The sequence below is a fragment of the Mesoplodon mirus genome (assembly GCF_964341445.2).
Source record: "Mesoplodon mirus genome assembly, chromosome: 8".
In the NCBI taxonomy this organism is placed as follows: Eukaryota; Metazoa; Chordata; class Mammalia; order Artiodactyla; family Ziphiidae; genus Mesoplodon; species Mesoplodon mirus.
This window is the reverse complement of record NC_138984.1, coordinates 38943541-38965233: the sequence shown is the minus strand read 5'-3', so window position 1 is coordinate 38965233 and position 21693 is coordinate 38943541. Positions and strand designations below refer to the sequence as shown.

Here is a 21693-nt window from a genome sequence, read left to right as displayed (position 1 = left end):
TCTCCATTATTTTATATCTTTTTTGATTTCTTTCATCAGCATTTTGTAGTTTTCAGCATATAATCCCCATATTTCATTTTTTGGGGGGCAGTTGTAAATAATATTGTATTTTTAATTTGATGTCCACATGTTCATTTCTAGTATACTGAAATGCAATTGATTTTGGTGTGTTTGTCTTGCATCTTGTGACCTTGCTGAAATCATTTATAATTTCTAGTTGTTTTTTCTTGATTCCTTGGGATTTTCTATGTAGACAATCATCAGCTGCAAAGAGGAAAAGTTGTTTTTTTTCCTTTCTGCTTTATGCCTTTCATTGCTTTTTCTTGCCCTATTGCCCTGGCTAGGACTTCTAACACAATGTCAAGTAGGAGCAGTGAGAGCAGACATCCTTGCCTTCTTCCTGATTTCAGGTGAAAACATTTAGTCTTTTACCATTAAGTACAATGTTCGCTGTTCTTTATTAAGTTGTTAAATGCTCTTTACCAAGTTGAAGTTCCCCTCCTTCCCTTTTTTTCTGAGAGTTTTTTGAAAATTTTTAATGGGTGTTGAATTTTGTCAAACATTTTTTCTACAGTGTTTGACACAGTCATGTGCTTTTACTTCTTTATCCTGTTAATATGATGAATTACATTGATTGATTTTCAAATAACAAAATAGTCTTTCCTGGTAATAAATCCCACTCAGTTATGGTATATAATTCTTACTGAATTCTATTTGTTAATATTTAAGGATTTTTTTGCATATATATATATATATATATATATACTTCTTTTTTTTTGTACTACCATTGTTTGCTTTTAGTATCAGGGTATTAGCTTCACATATGAATTAAAAAGTGTTCCCTCCTCTTCTATTTTTCAGAAGAGACTGGGTAGAATTGGTGTTAATTCTTCCTTAAATATTTGGTAGAATTCTCCAGTGATACTATCTAGACCTAGAGATTTCTTTTGGGAAAGTTTTAAAATTCAACTTTTAAAATAGTTATACACTATTCAAACGATCAGTACTTCATATTGGTAAATTGTAGTAGTTTGTGTTGTTTTATAAATTGGTCCATTTCACCTAAGTTGTCAAATTTCTTTGCATAGAGTTCTTCACAATATTCCCTTATTATCTTTTTGATGTCTGCAAGGTCTGTAGTAATATACCCTACTTCATTTGTTGATTTTTCAAAAAACCAGGTCATTGTTTCATTGATTTTCTCCATTGTTTTCTGTTTTATTTATTTATGCTCCCATGTCTATTATTTCCTTTTTCTGCTTATCTTGAGTTTATTTTGCTCTGCTTTCTTCTAGATTCTTGAGGTAGAAACTTACTGAATTGAGACTTTCCCTCTATTCTAATGTAAGCATTTAGTGTTACAATTTTTTTCAGCACTAATATGTGTCCCCAAATTCTGATTTGTTGTACTTTCATTCAGTGCAGTGTAGTTTAGGGGATTTCCCTTGAGATGTTCTCTTTGACCCGTGGATTATTTAGAAGTCTGTTGTTTAATTTCCAAGTACTGGAGATTTTCCTGGTATCTTTCTGTTATCGATTTCTAGTTTTACTTCATTGTGGTGGGAGAACACACTCTATATGATTCCAATTCTTTCAGTTTTGTTGAGGTTTGGTTTATGGTTCAGGATATCATGGGCACTTGAAAAAAATATGCATTCTGTTGCTGGGTGGAACAGTCTATAAATGTTGATTAGGTCATCTTGGCTGATTGTATTATTGAGTTTTTCTATACGCTTGATGATTTTCTATCTAGTTGTTCTATCAATTGTTAAAAGAGAGGTGCTAAAGTCTCCAACTATAATTGTGGGTTTCTCCATCTTTTCAGTTCTATCAGTTTTTGCTTCATATATACTACAGTCTGTTGTTTAGTGTATATACATTTAGGACACTCTCCCTGAATAAGTTCCAATCTTTATTGGGCTGCTTTCCTGATATCCTTTTCCTTGGGTCCCAGCTGGACTGCCTTCCTACCCTCCTCAGGCCTGCCTAATGGGTCTGTAATTGCGTAGGAGGAAAAGAAGAAAGGAAGGGAGAGAAGGAGGGAGGCATGGAGGGGAAGGAGGAAGAAAGGAAGGAGGAGAGGAAGGAAGAAAGGAAGGAGGAAAGGAAGGAAGGAAGGAAGGAAGGCAGGCTAGATAAACTTCTTTTAGGCTAACGTTTAAGTTATATTCTGTTTAAGAAATCTTCCTTTCTGCTACATCATTGAGTCCTTAAAGCTCCCATATCATGAGCAATGATTCCTCTTCTTTGAATCCCTTAGTGCTGACTAGCTATTTATAAGAAATTACAGGAAGTGTGTATACATGTGTGTGTGCGTGTAATTTTAATTTTGTAGATGTCTTCGTACCAATTTGACGCATCAGTACAGCTTTTTAGATCTTGAAGAAAAAAAAATAAAGGAGAGGCTGCAATAAAATTTGGAGTTCGTGTTGGGAAGTAATCAAATCTACAGAAAAGGCCAAGCCACAGAACAGTACATTTTCATTTTCTCTCTCACCTGTGGACTCTATGAAATACCTTCCTAACAGGATAGTCACCATAATACTTATAAACTAGCATTTAAGTTTTATCACTAAGTCAGGCTTTATCATTCACAAGTGTGATTCATTTTTTCAACAATTTGGTACCTGATAAGTGCTTGGCATTACTAGAACCTATGTCTTATAAAGTTGATATTTAAATTCGCATATATTTAAAGGGTAATAGTGTTTTTTTCTTTAGAGCTGAGTGTTAATCTTTCCTAAAATAATGACTCTAAGTGTGTGACTTTGTACTGAACCAGTGAGTCATGGGGTATAATCAAACAATAACTTTATTCTCCCTTTCCTATACCTGGTATAATCTTTTTTTTTTTTTTTTTTTTGCTGTACGCGGGCCTCTTACTGCTGTGGCCTCTCCCGTTGCGGAGCACAGGCTCCGGACACACAGGCTCCGCGGCCATGGCTTGCGGGCCCAGCCGCTCCGCGGCATGTGGGATCTTCCGGGATCGGGGCACGAACCCGTGTCCCCTGCATCGGCAGGCGGACTCTCAACCACTGCGCCACCAGGGAAGCCCCCTGGTATAATCTTTATGAGACTACTTCTTTTCCTGCCACCTCAGATAAAATCTCCAACAAATAACAAAAAGTTCTCCAGGCACTTTAGTCACAAACATAACTTCATGTCAGTAATTACAATGTCTGTTATGTAGTAACAAACCCTGAATGCTTTTTAGCACCGAAGCTCCTCTCTGCCTCCCCCAGTGGGGAAGGAGACAAGGCTGACTTCTCTTTTTCCCAGACTATGGCTTCTCCTCCTCCTTTCCCCTCCTGGCTGCCTCTGCCTCCCCCAGGACTAAAGAGAAGAGGGAAAAGGAGGACACCAAGGGTACAGGGACAATGGTCTTACTGACTGGCACCCTTCTGGCAGTGATCCCCTGACTGGGTCAGATGTTTAAAACTGTCTCTCGAATGCTTATTTAGGTTCTCCAACAACTTCCCAACTTCCCTGGGTGACTGCCCCTCTCTGCTGGTGGCTCACATTCCCCTCTCCCCAACCCCAGGCATCCTACACCTCCCCATACTTCCAGGCAGCCCTCTTGAGTAGCATCCAGGAGAACTCCAGGCCAGCTCTGACCCTTGGCTCACATTTGGACATTGGGAAACATACACTCTTGACCTATCATTGGTGGGGGTAGAGTATTTCTCAACCACAGCCCTCTTTTTATTTAACTTCCCAGCAAGCAAGCTCTAATCAGCGCCATTCAGTCTTTAGATTCATCACATGCCAGTCCACTCAGCCCCCTAAAGTGTGTGGAATTCATATCAGATATCCAAGCAATCTCCTTGAAGCTTCTCTCACTGGGCTTGGGATCAGGATTTCTCCCGCGCCATAGGGGCAGGGGAGTGGTGATGGGATGTGAAGCAGAACTATCTCCAAAGAAATCTGCTCTCTGATCTCTTAAATGGGCAAGGGGGCCATGGGTTGAAAACTAGTATCTGACTTTGAAATGTGGGGGCAATGGCTCCACTGTCCTGAGCACTCGACTGAAGGTGAAACTGAAATTATTTTAATACATCCTATTGAATGGTTCTTTCATCAATTGCCAAATTCATTCATGGTAAAGCCAAAAAAATTTCTTTTTTGCTCTATTACAAAGGGATAAGTGGAACATTTTGTCACAAAATATTGTCTACTCCAATGTTCTGAACATAGACTCACATCCAAATTCTGATTCAAAATTTGTGGGCGTATATTTTTATTCACAGCAGTGAGGAGGCTGCCAACAGCATCAAAATATCTGTGCCCACACCTCTGCTCCCTCCCTTGAGTTCCCCATAAGACTTTATGTTCCTCTTCAACTGAATTAACTAGAAGAAAAAACAAGACTAGCATTGTTGAAGTTTCCACTGCCCATTGGAAGTCCGCCTGCTGGGAGGTCATGTTCACCCCCAGTTCCATCTCTTAGCAGAACCTCTGGGGACAGAGAAAAGCCATCAGAGACTTATTTGGGGCTGGGGTTCAAGTTCACTGGGTTTTCATCGTGTCCTCAGCTGACTGCTAAGCAGCTCTCCTTTTCTTTTTTTTTTAAACCCCTCTTCTATATCCTGCTTTCTCAGTCTTGAGAAGCTTAATTAGATACTGCCAATGTGGGTACATCTTATACAAAGCCAGGTGGTAATGGTTCCCTAAAGCCCTATGATAAATACAAGACACATTTAAAAAGCAGCATAATTTCAGTGTTCAGTTGCCCGAGATACAACTGTCTTCAGAGAATCCCACAAATTCCTAGAATATACACACAGGGGCATCTGTCACCCCCATAAACTCTCCCAGTTGAAGTTCAAATTATCTCATAACAGTGAAAGGGAGAGAAGGTCCCAAGTAAGCAGCCAAATTCCAAGTGATTTGGCATGGCAGAATCTTGGACTGAATTTAATCAGAGGCCTAGAGTTTTCAAACAATCTCTCCAAATTTCCGTAGATAATTTATGTAATTATATTGGCACATACATTTTTCCATTTCAGTAACAAAGCCACAAAGATCTTTCTTTCACAGACAAATTTTTAATGTTGTAAGAGAGAAACAGTGTGCCCATATAAACTCACAAATTCCAAGTAGGGGCACGACTCTGATTTTTCTCTCAAGTCGGTAAGAATGCATTCCAGATAAAGGAAAAGGGAGGCCCAGAGCTCTCCTTGGCCAACTCCCTTCCTCCACTCAAACATAAGTCTTATTCAGACACAAGATGCTTTATTAGCCAAGTCTCCTCTGTTCCGCTTTGATATTTTGATCCCAATTGAATATGGTCGATGACAGCGCTCAGCATCCACTTGTGGGCAAATTTGTGCTTGCACACACGGTACGTACATCTTTGATCAAGACCAGCTGAAAACACTGGCCTAAGGAGCCAGACTTGGCAGAATTCTGAACCTGTTCTATCAAGGCTAAGGGGTTCACCCTACTTTCTAGAAGTTTTTTGCTCATTGAATGAATTCAATAGTACTTTGTATAAGGGAAATAGAATGAAAACAACTTAAATAATTTCTGTTCCTTTTTGATTATAGCAAAATGGACTGAACACAAAGGATGGTTGACAAATTCTAAGCTTATGATCACAGACAGGAGCCATACACCACGAATGCCAAGTAAGCACACACTAAGAGTCAAATAAAATATGCATCAAAATTAATGATATGCATAATCACAGTAATTGCTCTCTGGGAAAAGAGGCAAAAGACAAATTTTACCAACCTCACAAATCAGCTGGCTCTGATGCCACCCATCTTTTTTAATCCTACTCCTACTCCAAAGCACAAAGGGCCTGGTCTGCTACGGGAGGCCCAGGGGCCACAAATACTCATTTATTCTCTCCACACCTTCCTCAGGCCAGAAACATAGGCTAGGAAATGTGACTTAAAGAAAGGTCTCCCTGGAATTTCCTGGTGGTCCAATGGTTAGGATTCTGTGCTTCCACTGCAGGGGGCACAGATTTGATCCCTGGTCCTGGTCGGGGAACAAAGATCCTGCATGCCATGCAGCGCGGCCAAAAAAAAAAAAAAAAAAAAAAGTCTCCCTGAATAATTCTTGCTCAGAGGCTCAAGTAAGCCATTCAGAGCTACCAGAATCATGTCTTTCCTTGTCATAATTCTAGCATCTAACACAGAGTCAGGACCAACTTGTAAAACAGATAATCCCCTAGGAGGACTGAGGTGTTTGTGTCGAGATAAGGGAGAAGATTGGCATGGTGGTGGTGAGTCTTAGGAACATAACTCCTAGTGCATATTGGTTAAGTGGCTTGCTTTCCTAACACCTAGTACTCAAAGAAATGGGAGTTTTAAGGAACATGAGTGCACTGAGGTCCTAGTTGAGAGAGAAAGTTAAAATTAGAAAAGATGCCCTGCAAAAAGCTCACTTATTGTTCAAAAACAGTCCTTATTTTCATCACAAGGAAAAAAACTTTTTCTTCCTTTCTCTCTCTCTCTCTCTCTCTCTACTTCCTTCCTTCCTTCCTTCTTTCTCTCTTATCTATATGAAATGATCAATGTTAACTAAATTTATTATGGTACTCATTTCACAATATATGTAAGTCAAGTCACTATGCTGTACACCTTAAAATTATACAGTGCTGTATGTCAAGTATGTACATAATTTCCAAGAATCATTACTGCTTTGTAAATCACAATGTTGACCTAATCATGGGGATAATTTCATTATCATATAGCACTTGTGAAACTTTCTGTAGACAGAAAACCTTTTCATTGGATAACAGAAATAATGGCCCTGAAAGGGCTTTCCTGAAAAAGGAAAATAATGTGCCATATATTATTTACATAGAAAAAAGGTGTTATGGGTAAATCATTCTCAGAGTTATTATACTATGGGATTAAAGATAATTCATCAAAGTACTTTAAAACAGCACAAGCTATCAAGACTATAATAACAATCTTTGAAATAAAAGTTCGTATGTCCAATGATGACATATGGTTTTCATAGAGAAAACCAATTAAAGACAGCTGTGTCTTAAGTAAACTTTGGAATGCAGGCTCATATGGGTAGTTACAGTAGTAAACCTTCACTCTGCCACTGATTCACACACACATACACACACACACACAAAAACAAAACCACTCCTTTATTTGTGGGATCTAAACACAAATCCTATTTGCTGATAGGTCTAGATCAACTTCCATTGCTGGTGTTAGAAGGAGTGATATTGCCTTATATCTTAACCAAGTCCTACCAAGATTTTACCCTATGTTGAAAAGCTTTGGATGGTGGTAGAGCTTTGCCCAGCAGTGGAAGGCAGCATGATGTGGTTAAAAAAAAATTTTTTTTTTTAAATCAGGGATCCTGATTCATGGTACCACTTCCTCTACTGACCAGAGCTATGACTTTGGACAACCCAGTAAATGCCCCTGTGATTTGGTTTGTTCATCTGTAAGATAAGAGATTGCCCCTTGGCCACTTGTGATTCTACTTTAAATTCAATTTATAGAAGGCTCTGATGTCACTGGCTTCCTACATCTTCCTATGGAACTGGGTGGTTTTAAAATATGTCCACAAATTCTTTGATACTCCTGCCCTTGGAAGGTGGCATCTACTTCACCTCTCTGGATTTTGTGACTGCAGCAATGAACAGATGCCGCAGAAATGTGAACTTCAAGGCTAAATCGTTCAAAGTAATATGGTCTCTTTCTTTTACTTGCTCATACTCTCACTCACACTCTCTCCCAGGGCAGATACCTTTAGCAACCTGAGCCACCAGGTAAGATATCCAGCTATTCTGAAAACACCATGCTAGAGAAAACCGCAAAAAGAAACCACATAGAGACGGAGAGAAAGGCCCAAGGAACGTCAGCAATTCGATTTTCCTACCCACGTGATTGACAAATGAGAGAAGAAGCCTTTGAGATTATGCCAGCCCCGACACTGTAATCTCATAGGATATCAACTAGAACTGCTCAGCTAAGCCACACCTGAATTCCTGACCAGAAACAAAGACAATCAGTGATTAGCGTTGTTTTAAGCCACTAACTTTTAGGGTAATTTGTTATGCAGCCACAGTAACTGGAAGAGGAACCATGATGGAATTAAAACGGGAGAGAAAAAAAAATGTCACCCGCAAGGTCAAGCAGAGAAATCTTCAGCATCCACAAGAACCTCAGGAAAAGCAGACTTGGAAGTCTGCAGAAATGATGAAGGTACATACAATTCACCAATAAATGTCACAAAAATCAATACCAGAAAAATCACCTTTTTATTTCCAAACTGGGTGATCTTTATGAACATTTTCCCACATTCATAGTTAAAACAAATATAGTAAGAAAGACCCTAAGTGGAACCATTTGAAAAAACAGCCACAAGGCCAAAGGTAAAGGGCCTCACCGGGACATCGAGTCATTTCTATGTAGGCACTCACACCATTGCTTGCGGGCTCTCTGCCTCATGCCTTTCTCAATAAACTATGCAGTTGATGAAGGGCAAGAGTTTCACCAAACACACCTTCAAATAACTCTGAAAAGTAGGACTTCTCCTTTAAAAGAACAAGGAAAACAGTTGGAGTCCAGTAAGGAAGGTGGCACCTATCATTGGACCAGAGATGGTGAGTTTGGAATACCCCATGTATCCTGGTGAAGCTGAATCAAGGGTGATGCTCAGAAGACAGCAAATGATGGCCTGCAGTCAGGATTCAGCCACAAACCCATAATTTTTCTTTCTAGCCCACCCAGTGTTTTCAAAACAGGAAATTCCACACAAAAAGTCTAGATTTGTAGCTTCTCTTGAAACAGTGGAATTCTAGCAAACCTGGGTCTGCAGTACCATCCGGTCTCCATCAGCTGCAGCTGACTAGCTGTTTCTCCCCTCAGACAGAACATGTCCTCTCTATTTGCCACAGTCCCCACCACTCCCTATTATCCACACCTGGGCTCACTTCACTTGTTTTTTATATTCCTGTGCCTGTAGACATTTGAGTTTGCATCTGGTAACCTACATCAACAGAGGAGTTTCAGACTTCAAATCAAGTGTTTCTTGATCACTAATGGGTTTGAAATTTGGGGTGGTTTAGAAATTCCAGTAAATTCTGCTGTTATACCCTTGCCGATTTCTTTTCCTAAACCACAAATGTGGGACTATAACAAACCCATATGCCTAATGGTTCTGTAGTCATCTTATGACACTTACTGGATATTGGGGTGCTAAATGTGACTCTGGAAATATATACTAAGCTTATTTGATACATCCAAATTATCTTCAAAATACAAACTGTGTCCACACCAGGGTCTAAAATTCCTAGTCCAAGTTAATGCGGAAAAGAATCAATTGTTAGTCAGCTCTGAGATTAGAACGGGCAGAAATGGAACAAAAAAGATCTACATATTGTAAAGGGAAACAACTTAATAGCTTACCACAGAATATCTTCCAGGTGAGTTCCCGTGGGGACTGAATTAGGCAGTGAGGGAACATTTGTTGAGAGATTAAGACCAGCATTTTCAGGTTTGGGTGTATGTGTGTTTTTGTGAGAGAAAACAAATCAAGACAAAACAGCTCACCAATTCCAGACACTGTCTGTGGCCATAGGCAGCAGCATAATGTATGCTATTGTAGCCTTCCTTGTCCCGGATAGATGCATTTGCATCATGTTGAAGCAGAAACTCTAGACATCTGTAAGTATAAAGATGAGATGTTATTTCAGAAAACATCTCTGGACCAAAAGGGATAATTAATGTAAATGTTCTCTTATTATGAGTGTTCCACAAAGCACTTTGTGAGTTGAAGTGTTTCTTTAAAAATCCTACAGCAATGAGGGTTTATGTACTGGATGTTTTATGTGTTTTCTGCAGCTATCTTTATTTCAGCTTAAATTTTTTTTTTTTTTTTTTTTTTTTGGCCAAGCCACACAGCATGTGGGATCTTAGTTCCCTGACCAGGGACTGAACCTGCACCCCCTGCAGTGGAAACGCAGAGTCTTAACCACTGGACCACCAGGGAAGTCCCCTCCTTCAGCTTAAAATAGCCATTCTAGAATTCAGGAAAAGCTTTAGGAACTAGAGGGTAATTAAGTTTTTTTTCCCCTTCTCACCTTAAGGTACAGAACCTGCCTGTCATCAAGATTACTGAATAATAAGTTTTAGAGCCCCACGTTCAAAAGACAAGTTCTCAGCATAATAAAGAAGTGGTCAAGGCGTTGCAACGAACGGGATAAACCTCAAGAGAGAAGTGTTTATTTTTAACCTTGCTACTGGAGAGTCTGAGATCAAAAGGTTGGAAAAATAAATAAAATGATAAATAATAAATTTTATAATAATAAAATTTAAAATAATATTTAAAATAATAAAAGCCTTTTCTGACACAGTTGTAATTTTTCTGAAAAGAAACACCATCTTTGTAATAGGTAAGAGGAAGGGGAGTGGCGCCACCTCTGCTGAAGAGCCCCAGCCTCCAAGACACAGGTACTCGGGGACGTAATGTGTTCTGTTCAGGGCGTGTGGCAAATGGGACCATCCTGCTGGTCAAAGAGGGAAGAACTAGACAGGGAGCAACGTTCCACGATTTCGGTTTTATTTCTGTGACAGTGGGACAAACATGTCCTCTACAAGGCCAGGGTGATTCAACTTCATACTCAAATCAAAACTGTAAGATCCTAAATATAAGCTTGTATACTAAAGAAGACCTCCAATGGACAATTTCTATAGTTTACTCAAAAACCTTAAAATGACACTTACCTAAGGCAAAAGGAGTAAATAAATCACACACATAGAGAGATAGGAAAACAGACATTTTAATTTCTAGAAAACCTGATGAAAGAGAAATTTTTTACGCCAAATACCTACATATCACGTGATTCGTCCATAAAATTCTCTGTAATAAATCAAACTATTATTGGAGTGCTGATACATCAGGCTGTCTTTGGTGATTTATACCTTAAAAGGAAGTCGTTTTTTAATTTTTGTAATTAAATGCCCATGGACTGAATCCTAGGTGTGACTCATTTTAAACTGAATTTGGCTCTTGAAATAAAATCACTCAGTAGGAATAGCATTCTAGTGGACACACAATTCCCAGCTTCTGAAAGGATTACACTCTAAAAATCAGCTGATAAATTTAATATGTAATTTGGAGAGTCCTGGGCTTACTCCCAAAGACCTACTTAATGCGGAATACAGCTGAACCATAACTGTCAACAGTACTGTTAGAAATAACAATACTACAGAACGTGAATAATCTCCACATTGTTCCTAAGGGAAAATGAAATCCAGTTTCAACTGGGAATGCTTGTCTTCTTTACCACCCAGGGCCCTGACTAGTAATTTTGGCACCTAAGCTGCAAAATCAAGAGAGGCGCATTAGGTCAGGGGTGTATTTGGACAAGGGGAGTAGCATTTCATTGCATGGAACAGATCTCCAGCAGGCTGGTCCCTGCCTTCCCTGACTCTCCTGCTCCTTCCCTGTCCATCAGATGTAGAGAGGGCTGCTCTGGCCCAGGGCAAGCTTGCATTTCACTGGAGAAGGGAGCATCTGCTGAGGTGGCTTAAAATTCTACGGTCTTTGAATACCATTATTTTAATTTTGCACTATTAGGGCAAAACCTTTGTTATTCTGATTTACTCACAGTGGCGTTTCCTGTGCTCACCCCAGGGACAGTCAAAGTTATGTCCCCACAACTTGCACTGGGGCCTCACTCTCTAACCACACCTTTCCACAACGGCCTGGACAGGGGAGGAGAGCCCAGTGGGCAGTGGGAAGACCCCAGAGTGGACACGAGCATTCAAGTCACAGAGAAACGGGTCCCTCTGACAGCAGAAGAGAATAAGCAAGTTAAGGACTGTGTGTGTGCAGACTCTTAGAGCACTACATCCACTGAGTCTCACGGGGGCAGGACACAAACCGTGGGCACCGGTTATTCAAGTGTTCATTCATTCAACAAACAGTTACTGATCACCAGCTACCCACTGGGCACGGCCCTGGGCAGAGCACAACCTTCTCACTGCCACGTCCAGTGCACGAAGGGCTCTCAGAGGAGGAAGCATTAGGGGTTCCCACGTTATCCACAGCCCTGGGTGCTGGCAGGCACTCCATCACAGTCATAGCTGAATCTCTGTCAGACACCAGAGGGCAGGTGGGATGAGGGGTGACTGAGCAGCTGGCTGCAGGAAGCAAGGAGCTGTTTGTAAGTTGATGGGTGTCTTCTGGGGAGAAGGGGAGAGTACAACTGGTATATTTCACACCAAAATCTCAAAACATTTATTCATAGAATCTGCTAAATAGTTATCCTCAGGTCACAAAAGGAGAGCCTGAGGCCCTCAGAGGAGGCTTAATATGTCCCCTGAGGCATACTGCATGGCAGAGTCAGAAACTATATTTAAGGTACCTAGTCCTAAAAACTGCTGAGCAATCACAGTGATGGTCATGGCAAAGGTTTCAATTTTAGGAAGAGTTTCTTGTGTGAAAACAGCATAGTTGAAGGATATATTAAAAGAATAGTTTCTTCTTCGCCAAAGGCAAGCCCACATCACTTCTGCAAGAGCCCAAGTGAGACCCCAAAATAGTAAGGCTGGCCCACGCGGCAACCCAGAGCAGCGGACAAAGCATCAGTAACCACACCTTGTGCTTAAGCTGGGAAGAAACTTACAATGCAGCTTCCTTTTCTTTCAGCTCTCTGTCTCTTTCAAGTTCTTCGGAATTTTCATGGGCGTTTCCTAAGATAGTCTTACTTCTCAGCATAAGGGAAAGAAAAAAAATTACAATTAGTGGCAAAGTTGCTAATGATTTTGGTGCAGTTTATATCTTAACAATTTCTCCCCCAACTCAAAAGAAGCAAGTGCTACTGATTTTTCATGGAGGATATACATGGTTCTCCCCAAGGCCATCCAGTAAGTCTATTCTCTCCCAAGGAATCCGACTGAGAACATGACTTTCCTAAAACTTCCACCGAGGTATCAGTGATTAAGACAGCAATCATGCTGCCCACCCTTCCATGAGTATTCTAAACTCCCCATGGAAAGAGGAAGTGACTAGCTTAAACTTCCCTGGCTCCTACAACATTCCTTGCTGCCTCCTTGGCAGTTGAGCATCTCATTTATCCAGGAATAAATGGGTTCCTAAGCACCCCTTATCTGCCAGAGCAATTCTTCACCATCTAGGATTCCTCTGCCAGCTCTTAACAGATGAAGTATACTTGTCTCCCATTCTATTCCAAGTGAATAGCATAGAGCTTGGCATATAGTAGATGCTCAATAAATGTTTGTTGAATTAATAACATGCGGCCCTGGGATCCTGAGGCTACAACAGTCTTGCCAGTATCATATGAAGGAAAAAAAGCTGTGTCTTCCAAACTGTGGAAATATGGATCATAATCCATTACTGAATTGTGAAATCAATTTAGCGGGTTGAAGTCAGTAGGGTTTTTTTAATGAAATAAAAGTATATCAAAATGCATCCCACATAGCAAAAGTAAATATGGTTTTATGAAATCTTTGTTTCCATTTTCCATACATATGTATAAAACATATATGTGAGTGTGTGTATTGGGTCATAATGTTAAATGTATTGCTTAGTGTGGGTCATTGTCTAATACATTTGAAAGCCATTGCTCTACAAGAAAGGGAGTTAGTACTGACCCAGAAGCAACTCCGTAGCACAGGGCAGCAAATAACTCAGTAGTTCTCCAAACAGGATCACCGAAAAGTATTCCTATGAAGGAAGGCCTGGTCCTCAAGTCTTTGAGAACAATCTCATAACTGTGGGCACCTCTTCCACCCTTTCCCCCTGAACTGGTTCACTTAATTCTGCTTTCCATTCCTAGCCACCTAGAATCCAAATACGATCAGGGTACCCAACTTTCTTTACTCCAGCTCCTGAAAGAGTATTCATGCCCAGGTTTGAACAACAGTGCCTATCTTAAAATACTGATGCTGCATTTGAAGACTATTAGGATTGTGCATAGATGGATATTTTTGACACATGACATATTTATTAGCAAATGTAAGTTTTACAGCAAATGAAGCATGTAAGTGGTGATGATGAAAACCGCAGTATATGACAAAACAAATTACGACAGATTTTGAATGAATTGAAAACCTGGGCTTGACAGCTCCACTTGGCATTCAACCCAAAGAACAGAGAGGAGAAGTAATTGTGCAGTGACATATACTAATCAAACGTAAAGAGAGAAGAATGGGAAACCCAGGGCTAGGGAATGAAGCAATTCTAACTCCTTCAGGTCTGGATGAGAGGGATTCTTCATTCACACTCTCTGTGAGGCGGTATGAAGAAAACTTAGCAACCTCCCCCCACCTCCCCCACCTCAAGAGGAAACAGAAGTAAGGCTGTTTTTACTTTCTATCCATGTCTGATGCAGCAGCATAGTGCAAAGCGGTGCGGCCCCAGTCATCGGTTTCATTAACGCTGGCCCCTGTGGTCACTAATGTCTCAATACAGTGGAAATGACAATTTGCAGCTGCATAGTGCAGAGGGGTCCTGAAAAACAAACAGCAGTCTATTACTTCATTCAGTCTGAGAAACAGACGCCCATCATTAGCACCAGCACAGACAGCAGTATTCCTAGGGGTGTTGGCTCTCAGTGTGGAGGCCAAGAGACGTGCCTTTCTCTGCCTTTATGTTAGAACGAAGGCTACAAAGATGGTGGCTTCAGACAAGGCCACCCACCTGTAGATCTCTCCTTTCTTTCCATTCCTAGTGCCTATCCTGGTTCAGGTCTACATTACTGCTCCTTTGGACTCTTGCAATACCACCCCTTTTGGCCTCCTTTGCCCTAATGCAACTTCCATGTAACTTTTAGTTGGCATCAATGAAGAACTGGTTTATTTAAGGTCCAATACCTACATATCACAAACCTGTACTAAAACCTTCAGTCCGCCCCAGTGAACAAAGCCTTGATTTTTTAGTTTGGAATTGAAGACTTTCCCAAGCTAGCCCTGGTCTATCTTTATAAAGTATCTCTCTCCCCGCTAAAGGTGTCCAATGCTGTTTCCAAACTGAATAACCTGAGGTTTTCTTGATCATGTCCTCACTTCCTCCACCTTTCCTCATGCTGTTTTCTTCCCCATACCAGCTAGTATTATGGCATGACTTAGCTATGCATGCAAAGGACAATTAAGATAAGAAAAGTTCTATGACCCATCCCAATAGCCAAAGGGGCTATAGGTGGCGCGTGTGTTTCATGTTTTATTTATTTATTTAAATTGGGGTACAGTTGCTTTACAATGTTGTGTTAGTTTCTGCTGTACAGCGAAGAGAATCAGCTATGTGTATACATATATCCCTCTTTTTTGATACCTTCCCATTTAGGTCACCACGGAGCATTGAGTAGAGTTCCCTGTGCTCTACAGCAGGTTCTCATTAGTTATGGTTCATGTTTTAAATGTGTCTAAAGATTTATCCCAAAATGAAATGTTCAATAAGTACAATAAAGTGCTCCAGATCTTGTGACCAAATTCTGGGTTGGAAGGGCTCAAGTGTTCTACTCTGCTACAGACAGAATTTCCTAAACCATATCCATGTGGGAAATTACATATTTTATAGATACAAATACATATGCACGTATAAAATATGTAATCCCCCACATGGATACAGTTATATATATATATATATACTGGAAGGATCAGAGAAGCAATTGGCACTTCTCAACAGAAGCAGGGAGAGGAGATTCTGTCCTTGTGCCTTGTGCCTGCTTTGTTGGTGTAGAAGGGGTTTCCCTCTGAGAATGGAATCTCCCCAGCTAGCTTCCTTGTTTACCATCTCAACATAACATGATTTCCAGATGGACTGCTCCCCACTCCTTTTTTTTAGGCATTTGAAGCAGAGTTCCCTGTTTACATACCTCCCACACTTGTCCTTTTTATGGAAATCTGCTCCGCTGCTCTGCAAGAGTTTTATACATTCCACGTTACTAGAAAGACAGGGAAAACATCATTAAGGTGGCAGAGGTCAACTGCTGGGCTATCTTCAGACAGAGCTGTTTTCTGCAGAGTGCACGCCCAGTTGAAATGCGAGCACTAGCTTTAAATTCTGCTAACACAAAAATAACCTGAACACATTAGAGTAATGCCATATCTTAAGGATCTAAAGTTCCCACAATTCCTTTTGCAAAGCTAATATATCCATACGTTAGAGAGCTTGATGGAACATTTTCAATTCCATGACTAAAGAATTTAATGATTATTACATGATGAAACCTTTCAGTGATCGTTTCATCATTTACCCTAAAATTCTCTTTCAAAACCATCAAGAGTTTATGAAACAGCCCCTTAAACCTGTAATAATTTCATGTCACCTTTAAACAATAAGCCAGAATGGATGAGCATTACCTTTTATCACAGCAGAATGAATTCACTATGATAACCATTTTCGACCCAGACTCTCCTTAATGGAAAATAAAACAGCAGCATTTCCCTGTCTTGGTAATCTAGGTAAATGAACGTGCAGAACCAAGGCCGAAAATGATGTAATGGAGCGTAGTGATCTTCCAAAGCTTCTTTGTCATTTGCAGAAGCAATAAATCATGTTTAGTAGAGAGAAAAGAACCCATTGAAGTGAATTTTCCTATTGAAGCTAAATACTAATCCTAATAGGGGTTTCAGACATGAATCCAGAATGGTTTGTTGCCACTTTTCTGTACAGGTCTGATATTTTTTAAAATGGGGGCATAAAAAGAGACACTCATCCATCATTGTTCTCAACTTAGGATGCTAAGAAGTGGCCTAGGATTTATGACTTTATTATCATTTAAATAAGAAAAATGATCTCATTAATGATAAACGTGAGGAGGGCCCTCCCCACCCCACTTCCACCCTTTGTGCCACTTTTCACAGAGAAATAGCGACTAGTTTAAGTCATAAAATATAAGAACTTTATGAGGTCATTATGTGTTGGTGTAACATGTCAGCTGATGTAAAGCACCTGTCTCTGTGAGTCAAAGGATCAAAGACAGAGACAGATCCAAGTTGCGTGGCTCAGGAAGTTCATACAATTTGAGGAAATGGGGTGAGGAGAAGGAGGTTCTTTTTAAAAAAATAATAACAAAATTATGAATATAAAACTAGATACAAGACTTTGGAAGGGAGCCATGCAAATAAAGGGCCCTAAAGCTTCACAGTCAATCCACCTCTGTTAAATAGGTAATACCTTTGGTCATATACACTTGACACATGGAGAAGCACTGCTGTTCCTTAAGAGTCCTTAAGACTAGGAAACTGATGAAGAACCAACACCTTACCCAATCGAGGCCATCCAAAGGAAAACATGTTTGGCCAATGTGTGGTCATATATCAACAATATATTGATCAGAGCCTTAATCTAACCACTGATATGAAAAAGAGTATCTGATGAAAAATTCTCTTTACAACTTAAAAAAAAGGCAAGGATTAATTCACGTTTTGCCTATCCTTTGGGTTTCTTGACCTCTGTTCACATTTAATCATTATAAGGACTTAAAAATCAGTTTTGAAATAAGGACCAAAATGTCTGTAAATGAACATGAATTAACTCAACCCTGGATTTCCATGATCATCAACCACCTTCCAGCAATGAAAGAGGAAAAACTTAGGAACAAATCTCAAATTATTTTCTTTTGGTGGAAGAGGTACCAATTAAGTATATATTCTACAGGCTAAAGACCTACAATTTAAAATAAGAAAAGAAAAGAAAAAAAAGAGTGAGAGAAGAGAAAACAAAAGAAAAAATATTTTCTATATGAGATGGGCTAACACTTTTTCTTTGGAAAAACAAACACACGAGTAATCTGGAAATTCAACCTAGTGATATTTGGTATCGGTAGAAAGAGTTCTTACCCATTTTACTAAAGAAGTTGCCTTTGATCCACGGACAACTTAAGTCAATTAAGATGAATTAGTAATTAGGCCATAAGATAACAACTAAAATTGTTAACTACTCACCCTCCTGCAGCAGCAGCATGAAGGCACGTTCTTCCAAATTTATCTGGGGTGTCTATTTCAAAGCCTGCAGACAGCACGTGCTCATTACTAAACAAGGATACTATGCTATACTTTTGTCCTAGTTAAACCACAAGAAACATTGCAGAGACAGAAAAATCAGTTAGTAGAAAAACCAGAACGCAAGCCACTGTAGTCAGAAAGAGGTTGTCATGGAAACGATCGGTAACTGCTCAAGCTTGGCAATTTTATAGGAAGAACCGTGAATTCAAGAAGAATTTATTTTCACATCCAGCCCTGGGTGAACTACAGCCCCATATTTCAATCCCAGGATAGAAATTTATGAAACCAGTTTGAGATGAGTAGCGCAATAGACAGGCAGACAGAACACATGGAGAAAACATGGAAGGCAAAGGAGTAATCGTAGCATGCTAGAAGAGATATTTTCTTAAGGGTATTATTAGCTTTCAGTTGGTTTAAGATTTGGGAAACATGCTTTCATGCAGGGGTTATTGTTAAACATGCCAAAAGCAGTGAAAGCAGAATCAATCATAAGTAAAGAACTTAAAGGAAAAAAAAAACCAAAACAAAACGCCTCTGGGATATCTGTTGAATGAATTCTTAAGCAATCTTTGCCTTTCAGACCTCTATCACCTTTGAAAGCCAAGAACGTCTTAATACATGGAGGTTGGCAGAAGCAGTAATAAGAAAGATTAGCAAAGCTCCAAACCAGAAAGAATTTCTTGGTTCCAAATAGACCCACATTAAAAAAATAAAAATGAAACCTAGTTGGAGGGGTATCAACCACAGCAATTTTTCAGAGCTCAAGGAGTGGGATGGTAATTTGACATTTTCTACCATTAAAACGTAGGGGATTTGGCCTTTTCCCTTTGTTGAAAAATATGAAATGTTAGGCCGCCAATTTAAGCCTCAAAGATGTTTTCTCCTTCTATGAGAAACTTCCTGTAAGCTATGGCCATCCCTGCCTGCCTCTCACTCTGGATCATGCCAGCCTTAACTTGATAAACAGACAAGTCTCTCATTCTGGGGCAGGAATACTGACGTTCAAACAGCTTCAACACCATGGGCCACTGGGAGCTGTCACATGCACTTAGCTGTGGACACCACTCATCCTGCCAAGTTGGGTCACGGATGACATGAAGCACAGGCAGCCGCTCATGCTGACCAGACACCTGAAGCCACACGGCTCATTTACAGGACATGTTAAGCCTGAGCTGTGGTAATGGAGTTACTTACCCGATGACAGTAGCTTCCTGCAGCAGTCAGAGTGAGCATTGAGGGCAGCTAAATGCAAGGGGAACATGCTATGGATTCCACACCTGAGGAGGAAGAAAACAGAGCAGCTCACGGTAACAGATCTCAAGACACCCGCAGAAGGGGCACGATCTCTCTATAAGTTCTCTGATGAAAATTAAACCCATGAGACCTTGCTTAGGGACTCTTGGCTGAAATAATTAGGCAATCATTTCTATCTTAAAATAATAAAATCCTGGACCTAAACCACAACGAAAAGCCCATAACAATAGGAAGATATATTTTTAAGAAAACATTTCACATCAACAGTGACTCTAAGCATTTAAAATTAATTTCTTTTTCTTTCAGCTTAGCAATTTTGTCCCATTCATTCATCATTCATTCATCTGTTTAACACTGTATAAGCATCAGATACCATGCTAAGTGCTGGAGAAAACATGAAACTGACAAACCCTCAACTTCGAAAAGCAACCTGTTTTATTCCTTGAGTTGATAAACAAATATTTATTACTGACCTATTATGTGCCAAGCACTTTGCTAAGAGTTAATAATGGCTGTATTACTGGAAATAAAATTTTGGATGAGAATTCAAACTCATTCTTTATATTCTTCCTCATTCTTTATATACATGTATACACAAATATTTAATATGTATAAATATTCACCTTCGGCAAGTGAAACTTCATCTTCCTAATAGCCTTTTATTTTGCACGTTAACCCACACAAGAATAACAGTCACAAAATAGTTAATAGTTATCTTGCATATATTTCATAAATCTAGCATATTTCCCCTAACAGCATTACAGAAAGAATCCACAATAGCACTTCTTAGACTGACCCCTGCCATAACACAGTCCCTGGAACAACCCTGAGAGACAGGCAGCTTTCTGATGGCAGTACTTTGGGCCTTAGAATTAAATCTTCCCTTAGAATTCAATCTTCCTCCTCCTGCCCATCCCCTCTCCCCAAATAGGGACCCAAAGTCAAAGCTGTGAGCTGAATTGTAGTTCAAAACAAACAGCATCGGGCCTCCCTGGTGGCGCAGTGGTTGAGAGTCCGCCTGCCGATGCAGGGGATACGGGTTCGTGCCCCGGTCTGGGAGGATCCCATATGCTGCGGAGCGGCTGGGCCCGTGAGCCATGGCCGCTAAGCCTGTGCGTCCAGAGCCTGTGCTCCGCAACGGGAGAGGCCACAACAGTGAGAGGCCCGCGTACAGCAAAAAAAAAAAAAAAAAAAAAACAAACAGCATCATCAGGAGGTTCCTGTGTACTTAGAAGCGTGTTAGTGATCACTTCTCATAGCATCTCATTTTATTCAAATAATATATTTCAGATTTTGTAAATCCTCTACATAACACAAGGAGTATGAGACTATTTATATATACACCTGCAGCATGAATCATCTAAGTTTCTTCCCTAGCACAAAGTGGCCCGTTTCCAGATTCTATGCTGAATGAAAAACTACATGTGATTTGAATTTGTTAAGCTTGAGACACATGAATTTTATTTGCTATCTCAAAAGTTATTATGATGTGCGTGAGTATGTGAAAGTACATACATGTTCACAGATAGTTCATGGTATTCAGTGTTCTGCAAAATTCAAGTCTGCTAGCAATTAACCACCTCTCTCTTTTCATGAAAACTTCTTTTTATTTGTTGGTGTTTTTGTTCAGTCTTCCCTCTGTTCGTTTTCCTTTCCCTATATGGAGATTTCCAACCCAGTGTATATAATAGCTGGCATCCATCAAGAGATGCAATTTGCCCGTCTTCCGGGTAGTGTCACGCAGAGGAGAACTGCTTGTAATTGCCTCTCTTGTCATTTACAAAAAAAAAAAAAATTCTGAAAAGCAATCGCATCAGTGACAACCTTGATGCTCATGAAAAGGAAGAGGGAATTGGGGGATGGGAGAGAAGCTTTTTATTTGTGCTGCTATTTATATTGTTCCCTCCCTATGCCAATGAAACACTCATTTTTTTTGATGTGTAACATGTTTTAAAAGCTCTTTACTACATGGAACTTTAAGCTAATAGGATTTTACCTAACCATTTTATTTGTTTGGGGGAGTTAAGGCAAAAATCTTTGATTAAATATTTCTGGACATTTGCAAGAAGAAAATGGATAGACTATTTTCTAGGATGGTTGTGAGTTCCTGTAAGAACATGCCTAAAACAAGGAGTGGATTTGTCAAGATTTCTTTGAGTCTTCCTCATTCTTTATATACATGTATACACAAATATTTAATATGTATAAAAATATAAACTTTTAGTATTTTAAATATTTTAATATTTCCTATACACATACTTACACACATATATATACACAATATTTATGATATAGTTTATATAGGTACATAAAATATACAACTTTATATTAAATAATACAAGCAAATGAATTAGAGAAAAGAGTATCAAACTCTATAATAAAACAATCAAGAAAAACATAAAGTTAAAACATAGTTAATAAAAAGTCACTACCTCAATGCAGGTTTTGAAACATATTAATTTAGACTCAAGTACTATTGGCA

The 21693-nt window shown here is 39.7% G+C and overlaps 1 protein-coding gene across 4 annotated transcripts in view; it reads right to left on the bottom strand.

Moving 5' to 3' along the window:
- ANKRD44 (ankyrin repeat domain 44) overlaps positions 1-21693 on the bottom strand; it is a 331247-nt gene that overhangs the window by 81688 nt on the left and 227866 nt on the right. For all 4 annotated transcript variants that reach the window (XM_082630931.1, XM_082630933.1, XM_082630932.1 and 1 more), the window contains exons 11-16: positions 19152-19234; positions 17898-17961; positions 15824-15892; positions 14320-14460; positions 12614-12694; positions 9534-9645 (exon numbers count right to left, since the gene is read on the bottom strand). In XM_082630931.1, coding sequence (XP_082487057.1) covers positions 9534-9645; positions 12614-12694; positions 14320-14460; positions 15824-15892; positions 17898-17961; positions 19152-19234 — 550 coding nt within the window. The remainder of the gene's footprint in view (positions 1-9533; positions 9646-12613; positions 12695-14319; positions 14461-15823; positions 15893-17897; positions 17962-19151; positions 19235-21693) is intronic.